Genomic DNA, 25374 nt, shown 5'->3' on the forward strand with positions numbered 1-25374 from the left:
AGTGATGGGTCTGATTTTTAGAAACAGCCAGAAGGCATTTAAGATCAAGACTGGTGACAAATAAGGTGACCAAGGAAGCTTGACAATACCTGTCTTGTTCAAAAATGAGGTGTGATTTAAAAGTAAGGAGGATTTACTTGTTTAGCCAATAAACTAACTCTGAAAGTCATTTTAAAAAAGCAGATCTGAAGATGTTTAAAGTAATAATGGTGCTGTTAGAATGGTGCTCCCTCTCCCTCCCAGGGGATGACTTTGAAGGACACTACAATAACAGATGTGTAAATTCTGAAATATATGGCTAAAATGAGGTTTATTATTTTCTAGTCACCACTTAGACATCTTTTAGTCATTTGTTTATGACAGTTTATAAGTGAGAAAGAAGTCCATTTAAAATATCTCCATGAGGACCTCAAGGTAAATAATAGGAATCGATCATTCATCAATCTGACCTGGCCCCGGCCCACTGAAGAAAGTTCCTTCTTGAGTGCATTCAAAGCTCTCATGGTCCAGCCCTGTTCAACCTGAGCAGCATCCTATCTGCTCCTCCCCCAGACGTTCCTATGCCCTGCACCAGATTCAAGAGAGAGCCAAGTTCCCCAACAGGCTATGCACGTGGCTATTAACACCCAGCACACGCTATCCCTGGCCAGCTCTCTCCTTCTTCCCTAAGAATTAAACATTCTTTGGCCTGAGTTTTCCTCCTTTATGTCACCATAAAGTTGAGTTATTCATTATTAGGGTCTATACCTGAGTAGCCAAAATATACGGGTCTCTATATTTAGGTCAAGGGGCCTTCAGCAGGAGAACATGAATAATTAGGAGTGAGGCCATGAGACAGAGGAAGAAAAGCTCATAGGAATGGGCAGACAGCCTCTCAGATGAGAGATGTGCGGAGTGATTGCTATGAGGAATTGCTCAATAGGAAAGTTAGCCAACCTGAGGATGTTTCTAGGGGAGGAAAAGGGAAACTCTTATGGTTCTCTGCTAATTCTTAAAAATAAGGTAGATTCTTACTCATCTAGGGTGCTTGCTCGTTATGAACACAGGAAGATTAAGGAATGAGTATGGACTGTTTCTACTCTGTGTTTTTGGACAAGAAGAATAATAAAAAAGCACTGGGTAGCTGGAACAATTGCAGAGGCCCCAACAATGATGGAGACTTTCTGGTGCACCGTGGCACAGGGGTCTCTTCCAAAGGGACTCCATCAACCCCAATAGGCATCATTTTCTGTGACTCAAGATGTCCTTTTTAGGAGTGCTTGTACTTTTTAATGCTCAGAGAAGTTTGTATTACTGATTCGGGAACACTGAGTTTTTCAGCTCCTGTAAAACTATTTTCAGGTTTATTTTCAAGTATATTCTTTACCTCGGGGGGTCAAATCTTTTGGTTTCCAGTGAATATCGTGGTTATACCTGTGGTTACCCACTGACTTCTCATCTGCCTAGCTTATCTGATAACAGGCAAATGGGGAAAGAGGCTTTAATATCCCTCAAAAGGGGAAGATTGATAATTAGTTATTCACCGCATAGAATCAGGCCAGGTCAACTCTCTCCAAGAAGAAAAGCAATCTGGATATTGCACTTTGGGGTCCCTTTTCATTTTGGCATTATAGGCCTCATGAGGATGTATTCTTTCTGTATTCCTTTCTTTCTTTTTAAATTTTTATTTATTTATTTATTTTAACCAGGTCAAAGCATTACATACTGCAGAAGAGAAAGCAACTTCAGCTTCTCTTAAACGGTGTCATTTTCATGACAGCTCGTAAATTTTGGCCTCCTATGGGTCCAGGATCTGCGCGCATCCGCCCGGGGAGTTGTTGGTGGATCCATCCCTCATGGCGGAGCAGCAAGGGGATCCTTTAGAAAAAGCAATGGGCGAAGTAACTGAAAGAGCGACGCAGAAAGCAACAGCCAGAAACGGCGGGGACGCGAGCGGCCCAGACAGGAAGGGAGGCGGTGGCGCAGCTCTGGTGCGCAGCGCGCCGCAGCGACGGAACTTCTGCAAAAGCTGCCTGCCCGCGCGTTATCAGCGGCGCGCAGGCCTGTGGTTTTCTCGCTCTCGCAACCCTGCTTTAACTGCCGGTTTATTTTTCGACAAACAGGATGCCTCCATCTGAGGCTGTCAGCATCCCAGGCTCTTTGAAAGAAAAGAAGTAGAGCGGCCCCACCCTAGAGGCAAGGACGGGGTCTGTGTCAAGAGGCTTCCCAGAGAAGTGAAAACTCTGCAGGTGCAGCCGCTGGGAGAGCATCAAGAAGCGCAGGGTGGAGGGGCAGGGGGCGAAGGGAGGGGGTGAAGCCCGCACCCTACCACCACATGAAACTGATTCCACTACCCCATCTCTGCAAGCGTCCAGAGGCAGAGAGGCCAACATTTCGGGGACAGCTTGGAGGCGGGAGATTTAGGCAGGGCTCCTTAAACTTTTATGTGCATGAAAATCAGGCCAATCACGGGGCTCTTGAGCAAATGGGGACGATGATTCAGCAGGTCTGGGCTGAGGCCTGAGATTCTGCACTTCTAACAAGTTCCCAGGTGGTAGTGACGCTGCCAGTCCAAAGACCACACTGTGAAGAGCAAGGCGTCGGGACAGTCCGCTTTAGAGTAAAACCTAATAGATGTGCAAATATTTAAACCAAGCTGTATTTATTCCTCAGGCCCTGGTTTAACTGGAGCCACCTTGCTAATGGAAAATGGAAAATGAAATTCCTTTAGGTTCCAAAGGGAAGGAAAGTTTGAAATGGTTAAGGTATTTAAAAAATCCCAGTTGGGAGTGGCCTTGGGGATTCAGGAGAGTTGAAGTTAGGTTCTGAGCCAAGAGATGGGGGAGGAAGGGTGGGATGTGGCAAATAAATATAAACACACACACAAAAACCCCAGCCCAACCACAGGTTCTTTCCTATCAATGAAACATTTGCATTTTGCAGGTAGAACTCACACGTGTCCACATTTTTCAGAAGTTGGATGGTTTTGTGTAATGGTACAGAATTTGGAGCCCATATTTGAATATTCTAGATCCAATGTTATCTCAGACTGGCTTTAGGATCTTGTGGCCTACATTTAAAAATGCATGTTTTTGAGTCATGTTTAATTAGTAGTAGTATCTGAGAACTGAGAGACTAGACTAAGAAATCCATGGTATATGAATAAAATCTCCAGACAGCAGCTAGAACATAGAGGTCCCTCCAGAGGCAGTGCCAGTTGTCAGCTGTAAAAATAGGTTCTGCTCAGTTTTGCTTAGGCCTGAAGTTTCCTGAAGATTTCATTTAGACTTCATCAAAACCAGTCAAAGACTTCCTGTTACAGAAAGGTTCTTAAAGTATGGCTGGGACTACAGGGCTATTAAGATGCAGATTGTCGGGCCTCTCTGCCTGACTCATCATGGTTTCTCAGGGTGGGTGCCGGGAACCTGCATTTTAACAAATGCTTTGAGGATTCTTATGTACTGCCAAGTTTAGGAGTCCCTGGTCTGCAGGTTTAAGTCCAACCTTCTCACTGCAGCATTCAAAGACCTGGCTTCAATTTTGCTGTTCACAGGCGAGCCTCAGTGACTTCTTCACTGCCCCTGAGCACTCCTGGAGCCACCCGGCTGCCTCATTCATTTCTTCTCCTTTGTCTTTCCCCAGCCCTGGAATAAAATGACTTCCATCTTCCTCTCCAAACTCTCTTCAGATCATGGCTTCCCATTCAGCAAGCAGTTACTTTCCTGGTCTGCCACTGCTGTGGTATTAATGATAGGCCACTCGATTCTCATTTTGTTGACTGAATATTTCTCATGCTTAGACTTTGCCTCCCTGACCAGACAGTAAGTTCTCTGAAGCCATTTCATGCTATATAATCTTTATGTTCAAGACTACTTTCTAATACAGTGTCATGTCCACATGGATCATTCAGTAAATTTACCGATGGCTTATCTATCACCAACATGTTTTACAGAGTGTTATTAAGCAGGGACACTCTCTATGGGTCTAGGATCAGAAGAAGCTGGGAAGAGAAATGGGGTAGTGGTGAGAGTGTCATGAGAATCTGGTTATACAGTCATCAAAGACACAGAGGAAGTGGGAAAAAGGGAGTGTAGCCCCTAGCTCATCTGTCTGCAGTGTGAATTGGAGAGGGTTTCCTTTTTGTTTAATATAGTTAATTTTCCACTTGAAATCAAGGTCACCAAACCTATGAGCCAAACGATGGATGCTTGCCCTTCACACTCACTGCCTAGTGATGGAGCTCTTGGTGGCCTCTCTCCACCATCTCTGCTCCACCATCTCTTCCACTCCGGCTGGCTTCCCTTCTTCCTTTCTGCCTGATGGGTTGTCAACTCAAATGCCCAACTCCAAGCTCAAGTTAAAGGAAATTTCAAGTGTATTACATATAATGAAGCAGACTGAAAGAACAGTAGTATACTGGTAAGTTAGCTTAACATGGTTTAGTGGAAAGCAGCCAATACACCTCAGTTCGGGTCCTAACACAGCTAGCATCATTGGCCGTGTCACCTTGGTTTTCTTCTTTAGCCTTTCTGAGCTTCAAAATTTTTGTTATCTAAACTCTGAGCCTCAGTGTTTTCATTAACAGAGCCAGCATAACAATGTTGGCTTCTAAGGCATTGGGTAGGTGAGTGGGGTAGTTATGGAGACCACCTGAGAGAGCCTGGCACACAGTTGGTGCTGGCAACCTACAGGGCCCCAGCCCTTGGCGAGGTGTCTTTCTGGAGAAATGCTTCCTAGTGTTCCTAGCCATTCCTTGCCTCAGGCACCTTCACTACCATCCCAATCACAGGCCTACTGCTCTTCCTGGTCCAGCTTGCTGGTCCTAGTGCTTAGCTTCTCTCTTAAGGGGATCTTTTGACCTCTGTAGGAATTTCTTCCCTCTTGGGCTTCTGGCATGGTTCTACTGGTCACCTGGCACCCTCCTCACCACTTCAGTGGTGCCCCCAACTCTGCTTCTAGGACTCTGGCAAGTCCTACAACCACGATCCTGGTAATAGTACGAGGTTGGATTTGTCAACCTTGTCACAATCACATTTCTATTCTGCGCATTGTGGGCTGTTTGGTAGCATCTTTGGCATCTGCCTACTGGATGTTAGTACAGTCCCCTCTATCCCTTGAGTTGTGACAACGAGAAATGTCTCCAGACAGTGCCAAATGACCCCCTTCCTCCTCACACTGCCTCCTTCTTCCAGGTAAAAACCACTGGTGAGGCCGGGCGCAGTGGCTCACGCCTGTAATCCAAGCACTTTGGGAGGCCAAGGAGGGTGGATCACGAGGTTAGGAGATCGAGACTATCCTGGCTAACACGGTGAAACCATGTCTCTACTAAAAATACAAAAAATTAGCCGGGCATGGCGGCGTGCACCTGTAATCCCAGCCACTCAGGAGGCTGAGGCAGGAGGATGGCGTGAACCTGGGAGGCAGAGCTTGCAGTGAGTCGAGATCGTGCCACTGCACTCCAGCCTGAGTGACAGAGTGAGACTCTGTCTCAAAAAAAAATAAAAAATAAAAAAACCACTGGTGTAAGATATTTTAAGGTGACAAGCATGGAGAAGAAGAGAAAAGTAATGAGGAAAAACTAAACTGGCAAGATCAATAAATATGGTCTAAATAAATGAAAAAGGAGATTGACTAAATAAATAGACCCATGGGAAATGAAACCAGGAGATAAAATGTTAAAGAAAAGTATAAAAATTGCAAAGATAAGAGGGCATTAAATCAGCTCAAAATGGATTAAAGACTTAAACCTAAAACCTGAAACTATAAAACTACTGGAAGAAAACATAGGGGAGAGGCTTCTTGCCATTGGTCTGGGCAAAGATGTTTTTGAATATGATCTCAAAGCATACGCAACAAAAGCAACAGTAGACAACTAGGATGGTTTCAAAATAAAAAGCTTTTGCACAGAAAAGGAAACATTCAACAGAATAAAGACAAAACCTACAGAAAGGGAAAGAATACTGGCAAATCATAGCATTTGATAAGATATTAATTTCCAAACTACATAAAGAACTCAAACAACTCAATAGCAAGGAAATAAATAATGTGATTTAAAAACTGGGCAAAGGACCTGAAAAAAACATTTCTCAGAACAAGGTACACACATGTCCAGTAAGTATAAAAAATACTCAACATCACTCCTCATCATGCAAATTAAAACCACAGTGAGCTATCACCTCACACCTGGTAGGAAAGCTTTTATCAAAAAGTTAAGAGATGGCCGGGTGCGGTGGCTCACGCCTGTAATCCCAGCACTTTGGGTGGCCATGGCAGGCAGATCACCTGAGGTCAGGAGTTCGAGACCAGCCTGACCAACATGGAGAGACCCTGTCTCTATTAAAAATACAAAATTAGCTGGGCATGGTGGCGCACACCTGTAATCCCAGCTACTTGGGAGGCTGAGGCAAGAGAATTGCTTGAACCTAAGAGGCAGATGTTGCGGTGAGCCGAGATCGTGCCATTGCACTCCAGCCTGGGCAACAAGAACGAAACTCCGTCTCAAAAAAAAAAAAAAATCAAGAGATAACAAGTATTGGTGAGGTTGTGGAGAAAGGGAGCTCTTGCACACTCTTGGTGGGAAGCCATCATGGAAAACTGTATGGAGGTTCCCCCCAAAATTAAAAATAGACTACCCTATGATCCAGAAATCTTATTTCTTGATTTCTTGGTATATATCCAAAGGAAATGAAGTCAGTATGTTGAAGAGATATCTGCACTGTCATGTTCATAGTGGTACTATTCATAATAGCCAAGATAAAGAATCAGCCTAAGTGTCCATCGACAGATGAATGAATAAAGAAACTGTGATGAATATAAACACAATGGAGTACTATTAAGCCTTAAAAAAGATAGAAACCCTGTCATTTGCAGCAACATGGATGAACTTGGAGTACATTACACTAAATAAAATAAGGCAGGCATAGAAGAACAAACACTGCATCATCTTATTTATATGTGGAATCCTAAAAAGTTAAACCTAAAAAGACTGTACATTAAAAGTACCTACCATTGTTATCTGTCCATGGAAATATTTTTTAAAAAGAAGTTATTTATTTTGGTGGAGGATCCACTAAGGAACATTCCTGAATGGAACAAAGAATGAACCTCAACACAGATGGAATCTGTCTTAGATGTGGATGTGGCTATGGGCACAGATGGGTGCTTCTAAGTGACTGCGGGCCAAGCCTGGCTGAGAAGCATTTGGGTACAGAGGGGCTTTGGGGGAATGATCAGGGGTGATCAGGAGCACCAGCTCCTACAGATTGTTTGACACATGCCACAAGCCTTGAAATGGAAAAGGAACACACATATGTCATATCACCTCTCAACATTTCACTGAAGGAGATTTTCCCCTAAATAGAAAGATATGGAGAAAGGGTACTGAGAATAATGGGCTGGATAAGTGGGACAATCCTTGCCCTTACTGACCTTCCTGAAGTGTCGCTGAAATAGGTGGACTTAGAACTGAATGGAATCTACTCTAAGTTATTTAGCAAACCTCTTCTGTTATCCCACTAGTTACCTTTTTTGAAGATGAAAAATAAGAGTTGAGTTTTTCCATTAAGAAAGTCTATTTAAGCTGATAAAGTGGAAAAGAGGGCATCCTTTCTGTTCTTTGATTGATGTCCTGTAAATAACCCAATGGGAAATGGACCAGACTTTATGATCAGTCCCGTGACTATGAATCCTCTTGGTCATAGACATTTGTTTTCTACACAGGTATTCAATTTAAAGCCTGAGCCAATCAGCTCATGGGCAGTAAGATGTCCCTTGACTGTGGTGTTTCTCACATGCTTCTCCTTGCACACTTGTCCAGCTTCCCACAAGGGACACCTACATGACTTCCAGCCTGGCACCTCTGGACAGAACTGGAACCACCTCCATGTTGCCTGCTCCTCTCTGCTCTAATATTCCCACATACAGCTTCTTACCCTTAGCTGATCACAGGAATTAAGGGGAACCAAGTTTGGGTGGAAATCCCAGTTACTTACTTCCTGCTGTGGTTGTATGTGAGAGGAGATCAGTGTGGCCTCTTCTGCTTACATCCACTGATGTTTTTACACTTAAGCCATAAGCACAGGACTGGTGAAGCTCCATCCATCCATTGGTCCATCTATCTGTCTATCCATCCATCTATCCATCCATCCCTCTATCATTCATCCATCCATCTATCCATTCATTCAACTATCTATCCACCTACCTGCCTATCCATCCATTCATTTCCATTCATCCTTCTATCTATCCATCAATTTGTCCATCTGTCCATCTGCTGGCTCATTCATTCATTCATTCATTCAACTATCTGTCCATCCATGCATTTGCCCATTCATCTATCCATCCAACATTTCTTGAGTGCCCAAAATCTGCCAGTTTCTGTTTTTGGAGAGGTAAGTGACATATGAGCCATCTCTCAAATTGCTCAGAGTCTCTGAAAGAATACACTCATAAACAGAAAAGCTGGAATTATGTTTTGGTAAGAGCAAATAAACCAGAGCAAGAAGAAGAATGTGATCCTTTGCATGAGCTCCCAATGGGCATCCTAGAAGACATGGTCATCAGAGTGTCAGCCTGGAAGTATTACTGCTTCAGGGAGCAAACGCAGATGGAGTGTGTCCATCCATGTCTGTGATGGGGATGTGGGATTCCTGTTCTCTGTCCCTCTAACACCTCATGCAGACACATGTCCCAACTCTCATAACCTGTGCAATGACTTCTCTTGCTGAACAACAGCCCTGTCAGGTGCCTTTAATGACTACTACCAGAAATTTCGGGAGAAATTCAAGTTGTTCAAATAAGCATGGAGAAGTGACCTCCCAGAGAGGATTTGAAAATAACACATAGAAAAATGAAACTAAATATGCATTGGGATTTCTGAAACTTTTGACTAAATGTATTATCTATAGGTCCTTGAAATCTATCATTGTCTTGTCTTTTAGATTACTTTCCTCCTAGATTTTTACAGTCTTCCAAGAAATACTGATGATCCCCACTAGGAAAAGAGAAGGAAAATGAGTTATTCAAAATCAGGCACTGGGAGGACTCAGAATTACAGCATTATTATTACTTCCAATAATTTTAAAAGAGTTAAGGGCTCTTTGATTACCAAATCATTATCCTACTTCCTATGTCATCTATAACTAGACACCAAGATAACTTATTTTAAGTTTATTTCACAGGACAAGAGTAACAAAGTCACACCCTCTCTAGAAGGCCTTCTCTTGAAAAATGCACAGCTTATTCATCAGGCACCCAGACTTCAAAACCAGACTAGGATTGAGTGCAGCCCTGCCATTTCCCAGCTGTGTGACCTTGGATGAAATACTTGGCCACTCTATAGCCCAGTCATCAATCTGTAAAATTAGGGAGAGTAATTGTCTCCACTGTGTAGATAACAGAGATGGCAAGCCTTTGTTGCGCCAGCAGGCCAGAGTCATGGCTGCCTTTTCTTCTCTGCTCTTCACGTCGGGGACATGGCTGATGGTCTTAATTTCATGCCCTTGCACACTGACTGTCAGTTTTTGTGGACATCTGTAGCCAGCATTAGTAGGCTGGGGTGGGGTAGAGGTCAAATTAGGTGTGTGGGAGGCAAACATGCTAAAGAGGGTCAAACCCGCCACATCATTTCATTTCTTTGTGGGAAGCAGCAACAGTACCTTGGTTCCTAAGGTCTTTCTGGAGCTGTGGTTCTCCAAAAAACATTGCAGATTTTACCCCTCAGGGGTCATCTGGCAATGTCTGGAGATACATTTGGTTGTGGCAACATGAGGAGGGGAGGGTTGTCACTAGTGTCTAGTGGGTGTGGGCCAGGGATGCTGCTTAGCAGCCTACAGCACAGAGGGCAGTCCCCTCAACGGAGAATGATTCGGTTGCAAATGTCAACTGTGGCGAGGTCGGGAAACCCTGTCTGGTGAGCAGAGGGCAGATCCTCAGCCTCCATGATGCCTTTCACCTTGACCATGGGAGCTGAGTAATCCCAGCCACTAGCTCTCTCATTTTACCCGAGAGATGTACAGGAGGAAGATCAGGGTACAATGGCACATCAGCCAGGGCTGAGACCCCTACTCAGCCTGAGTCTGTTCCTGTTATACTCCCCACCTCATCCCAAGCATCAGCTGTTTGCTGCCAGGAGTGAACAGATCCAGTGTACAAGGATGCATTAGTGACCACGCGCACTCACTGGGATAACACATTTGGGGTTCACTTGTTAGATTTGGTTTGGGTAGTGTGTAAGGAAGAAAATGGGAAAGTCCAGTCAAATAGTGTCCAATTTAAAATGCAAATCAGGGTGGAAAGGAAAAGTCCGTGATGATAGCGACCATGTATCGGGCAGCATATTCTATGTATTTCTGATTCAGTGCTCGCAACAGCTGCATGGGTAATCATCATCGTCACACTGTACAGATGAGGAAAAGGGAGAAACAGAAAGGGTGGGTAGCCTGTTCAAGGTGACTCAGCGGGAAAGGACAGAGCTGGCATTTGAACACAGGCTCTCAGACCCCACAGGCTGCACCTGTAAAACTCCCGTCCCCCCACCCTGTCACATCACAGAGAGGCCAGATGGGAGTGGGAAAGCCGAAGAGAATCTGGACTCCAACCGAGTTCTGCCTCCTACAAGCCGTGTGGCCTGGGCTGCTTTTGTAACCTGGTTTTTGCTTCATTTTATTTTTTATTTTGAGCCAGTGGGAATTAGTAGCTGTGCCTATATCGTGAGGTTTTGATTAAAAGAGACGATGGAGGCAGCGTGCCTGACACCATTGCAAGTGAATGTTATTTGTTCTCATTATTCATAAGCCACAGTGAAATGGCATCATCTCATAACTTTAGTGGGTCAGCCAGAATTGTTCACAACAACAGTGCGGAGGACACAGGACAGCACTAAGGGTTCCTCCCTCTCCCTCTCGTTTGACAGGGACTCCAGATTCAGAACCCATGTGGGGCACAGGTGGGGGCTGTCCAGGCTCACTGCAGGTCTCTCTCTGCTTTCTGCTCCTTCAGGTCACATGGTTGTGATTGAAAAGAGGAATAGAGAGAGGTGATGTGGCTGTTTAAAACAACTCCAACTGCTTCCGTGTAAATGACGTGTTTGATCCTAAACTGAGAGGGTTAAGGGTCGGAACCCTGGGCCTCCCCAGAGGCTGCTGTGGGTCTGGGGGCCAGGACTCCTCAGGAAGAACCCAAGTTGGGTCTGAAGGTGACAGTGGAGGCCATTATCCCCGAGGGAAGACAGAAGAGGGAGCAGGGAGCAGGTGGGCCACCGAGCCCTGGCGTGTGTGCAGAAAGTGCTAAATAAGCCTGAAGAAGCACAACAAATCACAAGGATGCCCAGAATATAATCTCTAGTTTATAGCATGAAATTTTTACTTTCCTGTTAATTGTACATTCTGTATAAGAAAAGCAGGTTCCTTTCCTAAGGAGCTTTATGATTTTATTTTATTATTATTGTTTATTGTGGAGAATAATTAGCTTGCACATCTTTTAATTTGTCCCATTAAGATGTTTGCACAGCAGCCATGAGAGGCTGGCCAGCCCTCTGCATTTCCATTGATCAGGGCACTCACATGGCTGGCTGTGAGCAGGCTTTGGGGGAGAAAGTCATTTATGATTGCATCCTTCAGCATGCCGAACCCCTCCAGAAAGGGAAGGAACTTTCTGTGACTCTGAAGTAGTTTGTTGTAGAATAATCAGAGGAGAAATGCCTTTTATACAATAAAGGTGAAGAGGGAAAAGAAGGGGAAAAAACCCCCCAACTTCTTGACAAAAGGAATTGTCATGATGTCAGAGGACTGGTGACATGGACTTTGTGAAATGACAAATGTCTCTGCAGAAAGGCCATTCTCAAAGGCCAATCTGTAGGCATGTGCATCTCAACTTTTGTTATGCCACTGACACTTAGTGGTATGAGGTCCTGTTTACATGAGTGACTGAGGCCACTGCTTGCTGTCACAGCTGAAACAACTGCTTCTGGGTACGACTTTTATTTTAGCCTCAGGAATAAGTGGATGAGAAGTGTTTGGGGCAAGCCTCATGGAAAACCCTGGCTAGGGTCAGTCAGGGTTGGGGTGGTCCACCCCTGAAGGAGGGACTCAGGTGGCAGGCCCCTGATTGCTGGGTACATCACTCTGTGGTTTCTTTTGTACATGTGTTCCACGGCCTGGACTGGGACAGGCCAAGAGATATACCTGGGACACAAAATTCAAGGTGGTGCGCTCTCAAGCCCACGTAAATGCAAGGTCAGCCTTGTACAACAATGGGAGCAAGTGTCGCCTTAAGTTTGTCACAGGAAGTGCCTCATTTATGTCACCGTGATATCACCTTCGATGGATTCTCAGATTGATAAATAAAAACAACTGGTCGGTCAGGAAGAAGGCATAGCAGTGGTTTCTCCCCACCCCAGCATGTCACCATCGTCTTGGGAACAAGTTTGAGCACCCCTGGCTTAAAGGCGTGTTTCTTGTGGGCTGTCTGGGAACTGCCTGAACATCTCTCTCAGTTCTGATGGGAGAAACACGTGGGCAGGAGAGGTCTGGATACCAGTGGTGGGGCCATAAAGCCACCAAATGCATCCAGAGCCAGAAAAGCAGTCCAGGATGGTGGCCAGTGCCCCAGCTTGGTGCCACCCCACAGCGTCGCCTCCTGTCCATGGGGCCTTGGCAGGGCTTTCGCTCTGTAAGGCTAAACTCCCTCATGTGCCAAACAGATATTCTCAGCACCAACCTGTCCCCTCCACGGGCAGACAGACAGTGGGCTGTGCTGCAGGAACTGCCTCTGTTTGGACCCCACCTCCACCTTTCCCAGCAGCCTAACCACAAGCAGGTCACGTAACCTTGGCAGGCCATGCTTCCCCTTCACTCAGTGGGATTAATAATGAGAGCACCTACTCACAGGGTTGTGCCAAAATTTTAATACAGTAAGGCAAGAAAATGCTTGGAATGGTGCAAGTGCCTTGTGCATAGCATATGCTCAATAAATGTTAGCTGTTATTACTATCAGTTTTAAAGTTCATAAACTCAGCCTTCTGCCAAAGAGCACCAAGATCACTTCTGCACTGCTACATGATGAGAGAGGCAGACATTTCTTTTTTTTTTTTTTTTATCTTCATACATGCCCAGTTCCTGGAACAGCTTCGGGGCCACGTTCTTGAGGTTGGCAGAGATGGCTTTCCTGTCCCTAGCCTCCCTTTGGTGGCATTTTCAGAGTTACCTTGTACTTACTGACTTCCTCTGTGTGTCCATTGCTTTATACATATTGTCTCAAATCCTCTTGACAACCATGCAAGGTAGGGCTCATTCCCCTTGTTTACAGATGAGAAACTTGGGGCTCCGTGAGGTTCGATAACTGGCTCAAGTTCACACAGGTGGTGGATGCTGGTGACAGGGAGAAACCAACACCTCGATTCTAAAGCCCACAGGCTTCCTGCTCCCCGACCCCACCCCTGAGCTTGGGCCTATCTTTCTCCTGGCCTCCCTAACAAAGGCAACTCGTAGAAGAAGCCCCTGGTGATAAAGAAAACACGATTCCTCCTGGAGCTGAGTGGAGTTTACACTTCAACATGGACTGAAGCCTCCAGGGAAAGAAATAAAGGTCTGTAGAGAGAAGCTATGTCCTGGTGAGCAGAGACATGACATTTGCTGGTATCTAGGAATTTTCTGATTCAAATTGGGGTGTCCATGGAGGGGTAGGAAAAACAACTAGTGCTTTTAAAATTTCATTTTAATTTCTATTTGGAGGAGGTATTATATAATGCACATACTATAATTATATCATTACAGAAATACAGCATATAATTTATAAGTAAATAACCATGCATAGATAGTGGGGCATGTGAAACAATATTTACTGATATGTGGCAAGATCAAGAGTCTGGAAATGGCTGATGTTCAGCATTTCAGCAGTTTCTGCTACACCTAGAGAAAGCTTCCTTGAATTCAGTACATCCTGGGAAGAAGTCCCAATGGATTCCCTAAGCATGGGAATTTTGAATGCTGGCCTCTGTGTGTGTGTGTGTGTGTGTGTGTGTGTGTGTGTGTGTGTGTGTGTGAGAGAGAGAGAGAGAGAGAGAGAGAGAGAGACCTTTATTTCTCCTGAGAGGCCACTTCTGAGCTTTGAATCAGGAGTGATGTGAGCATATATATCCCTAATGGGAATTATAGTTTGGGTTCCAATTTTTATACAAAGATCTCCCACTTCCCAGGGCTCCTTCCAGAGCTGAAGCCTGGCAGCCTTGGCCGAGGCCATCTCTGAACCCTCGCATGGATGTGCACATTGGCTGTTGTGGTGGTTCAAATTTTGCCCTAGACCCTCATCAAAACCAACCTGGTTAATTGTAACATTGCCTAAGGAGCCAGGTGGGCAGGCACATGGTGGGTGCTTAACCAAGGTGGTGCTGGATTTTGGGGAAGAGAGAACATCCAAATGACAGCAGGGACCGGTTACTCCTATGGCAACTGCATTTCTAACACAGCCTAAGGACGTTCTTAAGGACTCAGGGATTCATATACATTGCCCTGCCTAATGAGTTCACAAGGTGAAGGGATTTAACCTGTAAAGGATTGTGGTATCTGAGCAATGCAAAGGGGAATTGAGGAGGATTAGGAGAAGTGTCTGCTAGTTATGTGGATGCTTGAATGGAATCCACCTCATAAATTCAGTGTCTGCAAAACTGTGGGTGACAGGAGCTGAGAAGACCTGGTTTCTCGTTCGGACTCTGGCACCAACCAGCTATGGAACCCTGGGCAAGTGAACCTCTCTGGTGCCCTAAGGTAGAGAAATGTCTAAAAATCACTCCAGCCAAATATTCGGCTCTTCCTTTCTAGCAGTTTAAAAATATTTATAATTATAGTTTTTAAAAAATAAAGTTATATAATTTTTAGATGCCAACTGAAACTATACAGAACTATATAAATACATAACTCCATATAACTCTATGACACAGCACATAAAACTTACAAAGCATCATATAGAACAATGTCTCATAGTTCATATGTCTCATGGTTCACTTATTTTTTAAACAGATTTATTCACATCTGTAATACAATTATTTCTTTGTTTTGAATACAACCGGGAGGGAAGCATATGGGAGACACAGCCTTTGTTTAAAAAAATGAAGTAATGATATGGAATGATTGACAGTTGGATAGAATTTTCATTGTCGGCACTTCTACTTCTTTATATGACCCTGCACCTTTCACAGTGCTAATATTTGTTTAAGGTTGCTTAACGTTGTTCCTCTCCTCTAGAACTTTGGAAGTAAAAGCCATTCTGATCTTCAGAAACAGTAGATTCAATAATAATAAATAATAATAAACTAGAAGCCTGAGTTTCTGTTCCTACCTATCAGTCGATGCCTAAATAATTTCATTTTCACCCATTCACCCATTCATTACATGAAAGGGGCTGGGATAAGAGAGAACACTCCTGAAGGGGAGGACTACTTTTTCTCCTCCTTTTAGTTCCTACCCACTCTTGCATGGGTTTTATACACATATGTGGTTTCAGATTTTATGAATTCTACACTTTCAAAGTGAGTGAATGTCAAGTTCAGCTGTGACTGTTACCGACCTGGATGAAGCTGCCCAGATGCAGCCTGCAGATGGTGTGGAATGAGGGGCTCAGTGCACAGAGTTCAAAGTGCAAGCAGAAGCTGTGTAAGAAAGTGCAGCAAACTGTGGTTTGTGTTAAAACTGCTCCTGGAAAAAATGGCACTCAAACCAATGTATCTTAGTTGACCCAAACTCTCTTTTGCACATTCTGGGGCAGTAATAAGAAACAAACATTGATAGCTATACATATTATAAAATTTTGCACAGAAAAAGGGAAAGTGCTTCTCTCTTGAGCAATGAGTGCCACTCTGACATTTTTTGTCTCCCTTAAAAAACTCACCTAGGATGGGCCGGGTGCAGTGGCTCATACCTGTAATCCCAGCATTTTGGGAGGCTGAGGCAGGCAGATCACGAGGTCGGGAGATCGAAACCATCCTGGCCAACATGGTGAAACCCTGTCTCTACTAAAAATACAAAAATTAGCCGGGCGTGGTGGCATGCACCTGTAATCCCAGCTACTCAGGAGGCTGAGGCAGGAGAATGGCTGAACCTGGGAGGCGGAGATTGCAGTGAGCTGAGATGGGGCCACTGCACTCCAGCCTGGTGACAGACCTAGACTCCATCAAAAAAAAAAAAAAAAAAAAAAAAACCAACAACAAAAACTCACCCACAATGGAATGTGACTATGGAATACCCTGCGGTGTGTTCAGAGCTCTGACTTCTGTTTGCTCTTTTTAACATAACCCCCATCTGGCAAGCTGACTGCTGCAAGATTTTCTGGGTCTTTCTTTAGGATCTACTAACAATGAAAAACATATATATGAAAACCTACACATTTTCAGAAGCACATGAGAGCTGATCAAGACCCACGTACCTCCCAAGGAGAGGAGATGACAGAGGCTGCTCTGTGGTGTTGCTCTCAGGCTATATTTGATTTATTGCTCAAATCTTATTATTTCATTCTCCATTCAAGACCAGCAAAGTTTCTTTTGAGAAGTCACAGTCTCTACGGAGGGTATTCTAACGCCCAGAAGTAAAAGTCGGATGTTGGCAAAGAAAGCAAAGTAGAATCTTTGCAAAATGTTGGAGCTGCATAGTTCTCTCTCCCAATGGACATGTTTCAAGACTGAATACGTTGAGTATTTGATTTAGAATCAATTTAACATGAACTTCGCATTTACGCAAAGCAGCATCAGTCTTGAAATCAGCAGAGCGATTGAGCAAGCCCAACTAGCAAACTGAGATTTCTATTTGTGATGACCTTTCCCATTTGAGGCCCCAAAAATGTCTTGGGGAACTCATTGTTTAAAAAGAAGTCCATCAAAAAATAGACACATATGGACCATGGCATGGGAGGGCAGTGCTGCATACAAAATCAACAATTCTCTAAATGAACACCGATCTTGCAGAAAAACAAAATGAAAGCAAAACAAAAAGAAATTTCTAATTTCAAGAGAAAAACTGAATAACAACTTTCTTTTCATTCATCCTTTCTTTCTTCTTCTTTTTCTTTCTTTCTTTTTTTTTTTTTTAACAAAGCAATGACTTTCTCAGGGAGAAAGATTTGCATCCATGCTGAGGAAATAGACAGGGCCAGTAATCACACAGCAACAATCATCTGTAACTTGCAGAAATTCAGTGTATGAATAAGTGTTTAAAGCCTAGATAGAGGGCAATTATCTGGTTATCTGTTTTTCATATTTCTATCAGAGATAAAAACATCTTTAGGGAAATTTATGAAGGGCCATTTGAAAGAAGGTTTCCCTCTTTTGTAGAAAAGAATTCTCTTAAAAATTAAAACAAATTTGGGAGGCTGGGTGATTTTTGAGAGTTTAAAAGAGTGAGGAAGATGAGGGGTGGGAAGCAACTATCTCCAGCTGCGAGAAACTGATCAACCTCACAGCAAGGTGTGGTGGCTCTGATGCAAGCAACATTCCCATAGATACAGGGCTGTCTGGTTTTCTATTGCTCATTCTAACTTGAGGAGACACTCAAGTGTGATTTGGGGCTTTGACACTGAAAATAGGTGTGAACTTGGATCCATTTAACCTAGCCCCTTCCCCACCTCATCCCTTCTCCTGTCCAGTTTGCTTTCAATGGGTCAAGAATAAATATTCACCCTTGGCATCCATCTGCAACTTCCAAGAGGGAATGAAGGAAGAACATAAAGTTTCTCTGCATTTGTTTCCAAAGCCCAGCTGGCACAGAAAACAAATGATACAAGATATGGCTGGGAAAGCACAGCCTGTCTTTGTCACCAGGTCTGGCAGATGTGGCTCTGGGTTCACGAGACATCTGCTCCCAGCTACCTTCCTCTCTGCTTCCCTCCACTCTCCAGGCTGGAAAGTGACAACTCCATTGTCCTCGGTTCCCTCCAGCCAGAGGCCTGTGACCTAGTTGTGGTCTAAGCAATATGTCAGCGAAAGTTTGCAGAGAAGGGCCTCCCTTCCTGAATAAAAATACCAGGACCCACAAGAAGGGGTTGAGGCCTCCCATGTCCTTTCTGCCTGGACAGATCAGAGGTGCAGGCCATCTCTCCCTGGCCTCAGCATGGTGGGACCAAAACATAGGAGTGTCCTGCACCCCACCATATCAGCCTGGACTGCTCACTCTGGAACTCCTGTGCACTGCACAGACCAGTGCCCGTCTGCTCAAGCCACTGTGGTCAGCTTTTCTCTACATGCAGCCAAACATAATTTTCATGGGCAAACCTGAGCAAGGGCCTTACTCTTTCTGTCATTGCAATAAAATACATAATTTCCGTCATGTTTCGGATTTAGTGTTTATTCCTCCACCTTGGCTCCTTTCTGGCATCATTACTCAGTGTTATTGCAAGATGAGGGAGGGAGAGAAAGAGAGAGATTCAGAGAGCCAAGAGAGTATAAGACGTGTCTCCCCAACAAAGAGTGAAGCCTGCGCAAGTGAGAGCAGTGTGTCTGAGCTTATCCTCCCAGCATGTTGAAGGTGACAGGAGGTTTTGAGCCCTGTTTTGTGTTCAAGAGCCAGCCTGTGTTCTCGTAAAGTACTCCCTGATTGTGTTCACGGTCAGCAAAGATCTCAAAGGAAATGCTCCCTTTTTACCACTCCAGGACATCCTAGTTATTATATTTTATGAGGGGGAAGAGGTCAAGAAAGACATACCTCTTTGGCTTGGCTGGAGGCTCAGCAAAATGGCTAAAGAAGGGGACTGGTGGCATCTGATGGGGAGGAGCAGGGGAGGCCGAGAAACAAGAGTTGTGGGAAAAGTGCTTTGAACATTTTAATATCTGTTCAGGCACCAGTGTAGCTTCTGAAGATTTCTTGAAAAATGGGAGTTGGAGAAAGCAATTGCGAAAATGAGGGAAAATATCTTGCATTTGTGAAACGATGGGAGAACTATTTTCTAAACAGAAAATAAAATATTTTTAAGTGGCTTTGTGTTATTAAGCTAAGAAGATTTGTGATGTGTTTTATGGTACCTCTTTCTGATGCATGTAAAGACTTCCAACAGGAACTTGGTAATTTAGATGCAAGCTTGTCTAGAATATTATTAGCCCATTTTGCAGAACTCAAATGAGACACAAAGACATCTATTGACTCATCTAGGTCACTAGGAAGTTACCTGAGAAACTGAAAATTTGCTTGAGTTTCCTGTGTGGGCCTCCTCTGCTGCCTCCAACAAGACAAGCCATCAAAGCTACCTTCATGTCTGGGCTTTGACAAAGTACATGATTACAAATGTTCCCAAGGAGCAGGGAAAATGGGAGTCTCTCAGAGGCCCAGAGAACCTGCTCAAAGGTATACAGGCAAAATGGCCTTTTCCTTAAGAAGAGCCTTGGAGAAAATAAAGCTACACCAGCAGTCTCAATGAAAAGAGACATCTCTGTTGTCCTTGTGTGTTCAGATCAAAGACTTAGCATGACATCGTGCCCCAACTAGCCTCCATATTTAAAATCAAAACTTGTTAAGTTGAATTTCATAAAGGGCTCTCGTTCTTTTTCCACAAGGGAAGAAAGGCTGACCTGCTGTTGAAATGCCCTTAGGGTGGACTGAGTTACCCACTGCTGTCCATGCCCATGTGGGATCCTGTAGCTCTAACTTTGCCCAGGCTGTACTCTCAGCCTAGGCCACTCTTCCTTCTTTTCTTTGTTCCCACCTTCCCCTCCCCCAACTCCTGTGTCCCTCTCTCCAGGGAGCCTCCTGTAATGTCCTCCAGGGCATTGTGACCTCTCCCTCCCTAGAGCAGACAGCGGTTGACTGGCTGCCTTCTTACATAACTGAACATTGACAGCCACCATTCAGATTTATTGCTTACTTTATATGGCTGGGCAAAGCACCTTACACAGATTAATTCGGTCCACACAGCTACCTTAATAACAGGTACTATTGCGATCCTTACTCTGCAGATGAGGAAACTAAGGCTCAAGAGAGAAGCTCTATATGCTATTTGATGAAAGCCAGAAAAAAGAAAAGAAAGAAAAGGCCATCACTGTGTCATCTGAGCACATTCCCTGCACAGACCTCCTGCCATTGCTTTCTCTAATAGCAGGTGCTCTTATGCCTCCAGACTCTTCTCTCTAGGCCTTGGGCTCCTTACTAAAGTCTGTGTGTGCACAGCAGCTGTGCAGCCCTCCTCTGTCCCAGCATCTCACCAGGCTTGATTTCTCAGTAAAGGGCTACATATTTTCTGAGCACATCTTTCGGATCTATTTTGAGAGAATGTAGGAACGTCTCAGCTACTCATTTGCTTTCAAAAGCTCAGAAAGGCTTCTTGCCATTCAGAATCGGGTCAGTTGCTGTTTCCAAAGGTGCTTCTGCTACTGGTTGCTCCATGCCCCTGTACTCGGTGTGTGAGCAGCTGTGGGGCCTCCTACAGCCCCCTAAAACCCACTAATAAAGTCAGTCTGAAGTACAAAGACAATCCTCCCCAAGAAAGCAGAGCCAAGAGGCGGTTTCTTTGGGGTGGCTGCCATTTGCTCTTTTAACACTTAAACATTTCAAAATTACTCGTCATTTTCTACAGTTTCTTAGCGTGCAAAAAGTCTAAATGGCAAAGGCATGATTGTGAGTTTAGATAGTTTTATCACACCTTTTTTTTTATAGTTTCAAAATGTGTGGGCAGTTTCAGATGTGAAACTCCATCTCACAAAGGAGGAACTACAGTCTGATTCTTTAACATCCAAGAGAGCAGCCAGGATGCCCCATCCCACAGTTTCCTTGTGGGCCAGGGTGAGTCAGATTTGCTAAGACCCACTGTTAGGGACTGCACTGTGTCTCCCTAGAATTAATACATTGAAGTCCTAACCCCAAGGTGCTCATAATTTGACACTATTTGGACATAGGGTTTTAAAATGACATCATTAGGCTAGCCCCAATACAATGCAATTGGTATCCTTATAAGAAGAGATTAGGATACAGACACACACAGAGGGATAACCATGTGATGAAACAGGGAGAAGGCAGCTGTCTGCAAAACCAAGGAGAGAGGCCTCACCAGAAATCAGCCTTGCCGACACCTTGATGTCACACCTCCAGTCTCCCTCCAGAACTGTGTGAAAATAAATTTCTGTGGCTTAAGCCTGAAGTCTTAAGATCTTAAGATCTTAAGTGTTCAGTCAAGCCAGAAGAAGTGTCTTAATAAATATTCTTCTGAAAAGAGCGGCAAGCCGATGCTTAGAGAAGAACATACTTTATACATGCAGCTTTGTACTCAGCAATTCCCTTTGAAAGACTGCTTCAGTGGGGTAAACTTGAACCGCTGAGAAGACAAGCAGGGAGTCGGTCTCGCTGAGATTTTTACCTGTGGTTCTAGGAACGCAGAGGCATGTGAGTGTTCAGGCTTTGCATAGACCACTAAGCCACTTCTAAGAACAAGGCTACCTGAGCCATTTTGCAAAAATATGTACATGCCGAGGCTTTTCCTCCCCACACCTACCTCAACTCTTTCTGCCGACACACTGCACTTTTCAAGGGAACCCAAGTTTGGGTTCGGCAAGAATTTTACGTTGCACACCATGTGTGATAATTCCAGGGAATTTCAATCGCATCTTGTCTTCTTTCCTAAGCAAATTCGGTGGGAACCTGGTGTGGTGTGATAGAAAAAGCCCCGAGTTCTCTGTGGTAGACCACATCAATTTCATGTGCCAGTCTCTCAGACTCCGGCTTGCCTCTCTCAAGGAAGGGAACAATGGTTTGCTTGGCTTCACTCCTCTCTTTCCCCCCAATTTCCACACGGGTATCTGGCTAAAAATGAGTTACAGGTTTCCTTCTGTGAGAATTGCATGGACTGATAAAGTACCATCCCAGGAAGAAAACAAAGATGCTGTCTTCCCTTTCGGCTCACAGTTGCCGTTGGGGAGGGAACACATGCTGTAAATTATAGGCAGCCAGAAGTGACCGCATTGACCACTGCGAGTGGCCCAGCTATGGCAACAGGCTGAGAACTCTGGGGGAGAGCCATTTGTTGGCAGGGATGGTGATTCTTCTAGCATCAAGCTCTAAGATGATGACCAAACGGTATCAAAAGAAATGATATTTTGCCACCTCTCCGGCTTGGGTGAATGATGTGGACAGCTAACCTGGACAATTTAAACCTTTATGTTGATGGATCACTTGGATGAAATTAACCAGGAAATTGCCAAGATTTCACTTGGCCCTCTGACATCAAATCTCAATATTATATTACCAAATTAGAGATTCTAAAGAACCCTGAGTTCCTTTCACTGAAAGGAAAGAGTGGAAAAACCTTTCCAGATGATCCCTTTTGAGTCTTGGTGCAAGCTCAGGCCCTCCCTACACCGCCTCCGTGAAAGCTAACCGACCCTTGTTCCTAACCTAGCGCAGGTCAGCTGAGTATCCATGGGGCACAGGAGCCCTGGGCTTGTCCAGGAGATAGCCAGACTCCTGTTATTTCCTGATGTCTGCATAGCTCAGCGTGTCCCTCACCATCTTTGCTGTTGGCCAGTAAGGAGAGCCCCAGGGGCCAGCACTGCACACTGAAACCCAACCTATTGCTCAATGGAATGCTTAAAAATTTCCTGAATCTGCCTTCCTGAGTTGATAAAATAGGAAACAATACACGTTCTGAGGGGGTATTGAAAGCAGAGTAAAGCCAGGAAGATCTTTTTTTTTCTGTTATTCTATACAAATATTGCTTCCTCTGCTTGTTAGCAGCCCAGAGGAAATGCAGCCAGGGAGCCGTTTGCAGCTTTTCACCAGTGGCCAGTGTCTCTGTGTTACCAACCGAACGACGCTGCAAGACTAGTGACTAACGCACGTCTGCATGACTCAACTTCACTAAAATTCCCTCTGCTGCCAGTAAAGAAGCACTTGAAAACTCTTTAATTTGAAACTTGAGCTTGGTTAATGACTTGCTTTCTTCTCTTTCTCTTTAACTTCTCTCTTGCCATCTCCAACACACACACACACACACACTCTCTCTCTCTCTCTCTCTCTCTCTCTCTCTCTCTCTCTCATCAAGTTTTTTAATTTCAGGGACCCGGAAACATACAGCCCTGTGCATTCACAATAGCATTTGCTGTGATAAAGTGGCCGGCAAGCCCTCTGCATTCCCCTGCTCACTTAGCTGTATGAATAAATAATGAGTCACAGATACTATTTGGGTGCTCAAGAGAGTTTGTAGCCAGAAAATTAATTATTCTCCCATCCCAGCCCACTCCATCTCAGCTTTGCCAAACCATCAAGATACACTTTGCAGGCACTGGTCAGAGTGCGTGCCCCGACGCACACGGCAATGCCTTTGTGACATTTTATGTTATTATTTTTGTTTGTTTAAGCACAGCCCTCTTTTACCACGAAGGATACACAAAACGCACATGCACACACATACTCACACACTCACAGCTCAACCACAGCTTTGTCCATTTCAAGAGGCTGGTTTCAAAAATGGAGACAGGTTTTCCACCCTGGCTGTTCCTATTCATAAGCCTGTGATCTAACGACTTCAGCTGCGAGAATGCTTAACTCAGGAAACTTCTCTATTGCCCTTTTCCAGAGAGACCTCGGTATGCCACAATTTGCTTCCTTTCTCTCTTGAAAGATGCTGGTTGTCTCTTTGCATTGAGGCTACAAGGAAAAACACAGCACAGCCCCATGCTGATGATTTTAACCTAACCAAGTCTGCCAGTCTCCTGTACTCTCTGCCTTATAGAGACAGCTGCCTTGCCACTTTGGCCCTGAAGTCCCCAGGCTGGTGCAAGGCTATCTGAGAGCCTCCGCCTCCTGCCCCACACTGGCACCAGCCCTCCTGGCTGGCTCTGTGCATGTGCCTGCTAAGCCCCAGGGCAGGCTGCATTCTGGGCCACACAGCATGCCGAGTTAAGGATAACTCAGACACAGGCATTCCGGGCAAGGGACAGCAAAATAAAACCCAGGGAGCTTCGTGCAAGCTTCATAATCTCTAAGCCTTTAAACAAGACCAGCACAACTTACTCGCACTTGACAAAGTTCTCACGCACCGACTGAACACTCCAACAGCATAACTAAGTATTTATTAAAACATTTCTGAAGAGCTTCCATCTGATTAGTAAGTAATCCAATAGACTTGTAATCATATGCCTCAGTTTGAATTCCTCCCACAAACAAGACAGGGAACCGGCAGGCACCGAGGCATCTCTGCACCGAGGTGAAACAAGCTGCCATTTCATTACAGGCAAAGCTGAGCAAAAGTAGATATTACAAGACCAGCATGTACTCACCTCTCATGAAGCACTGTGGGTACGAAGGAAATGACTCAAATATGCTGTCTGAAGCCATCGCTTCCTCCTGAAAACGCACCCTCTTCTGAAGGCGGGGGACTCAATGATTTCTTTTACCTTCGGAGCGAAAACCAAGACAGGTCACTGTTTCAGCCTCACCCCTCAAGCCCTACATCTCTCTTTCTTTTCCCCCCTGCTGTATACCTCTGGGACTCCCCAAGCCCTATTAAAAAATGCACCTTTGTAAAAACAAATATTCAAATTGTTAAAGATTAAAAAAAAAAAAAAGCCAGCGCCGCCTTGGCTGTGGGTTGGTGATGCTCACCACGCTGCGAAACCCTGTGGTTTGCATTCAGTGTGATTCGTCCTGCCTGCTGACCACTATGCTGGGTTCAGACTTCTGACACTGCCAGGCTACCCAACTTGTGGTTCTGTGGTTGTTTATGAGGCCCAAAGAAGTTTTCACACAACCCAAATTACAAATTTAACTGTTCCCCTTTCCACAGCCCATCTCAATTGGTTCTTGCCAATCATGTGACTTAAGTGATGTCAATTTTTTTTTTTTCTTTTCTGAGCAATGCCCTTCCTTCCCTCCACCTGCCCTCCCCGAGGCTGTGCAAGAAAATAGCCGAGTAGACTTTGCAAGAGGGGGGGATGCAGAAAAAAGTGACTCAGTCACTTATTATATCTCAATGGTCTTTGCTGATTTAGTACAACTCGGCTCCTGTTGTTATTTGTGGTTTTTGGAACTACTGATTATTTTGATAAAGATTTCATTGCTGCTTATTCAATAGTAATTCAACGCTGGCATCAAGCCGCTGCTCCGACAGGATGTGGATCCCATCATTTAAAATGCTAGGCATCAGTTCCGGGAGAGTTAAGTCCTTGGTAAAGTCTATCATGGCATAAGTGAAACTATAAAAGGGAAAAATAAATAAAAAGAAATGTTTTGGTGAGAGTCTGACCCCTACAACGGGCTGGCAACTCACAGGTATTTTAAAGCCTGGGAAAGGGAAAGAATTTTACTTTTGAAATAAAAAGACTATTTTAATGAAACCAAAATTATGTGGTTTTATTCCCCCTAAATGGACAACTTTAGTATGTATCTCTTTCAGTAAAGAGATAAAATCATAGTACAGTCTTAACACACACACACACAC

The 25374-nt window shown here is 44.5% G+C and overlaps 1 protein-coding gene across 5 annotated transcripts in view; it reads right to left on the reverse strand.

The window, feature by feature from the left end:
- Nucleotides 1-24828, reverse strand: part of RUNX1 (RUNX family transcription factor 1) — a 263011-nt gene extending 238183 nt beyond the window's left edge. For 3 of the 5 annotated variants that reach the window (XM_063702582.1, XM_063702580.1, XM_063702581.1), the window contains exons 1-2: nt 24540-24723; nt 24215-24331 (exon numbers count right to left, since the gene is read on the reverse strand). In XM_063702582.1, coding sequence (XP_063558652.1) covers nt 24215-24272 — 58 coding nt within the window. In that variant the 5' untranslated portion in view covers nt 24273-24331; nt 24540-24723. Of the gene's footprint in view, nt 1-24214; nt 24332-24453 lie in introns of all 5 variants that reach the window. The other 2 variants (XM_004062749.5, XM_063702578.1) reach the window with 2 other exon arrangements.
- Between the last annotated feature and the right edge of the window lie 546 nt (nt 24829-25374).

Source organism: Gorilla gorilla, chromosome 22 (genome assembly GCF_029281585.2).
Source record: "Gorilla gorilla gorilla isolate KB3781 chromosome 22, NHGRI_mGorGor1-v2.1_pri, whole genome shotgun sequence".
NCBI lineage: Eukaryota > Metazoa > Chordata > Mammalia > Primates > Hominidae > Gorilla > Gorilla gorilla.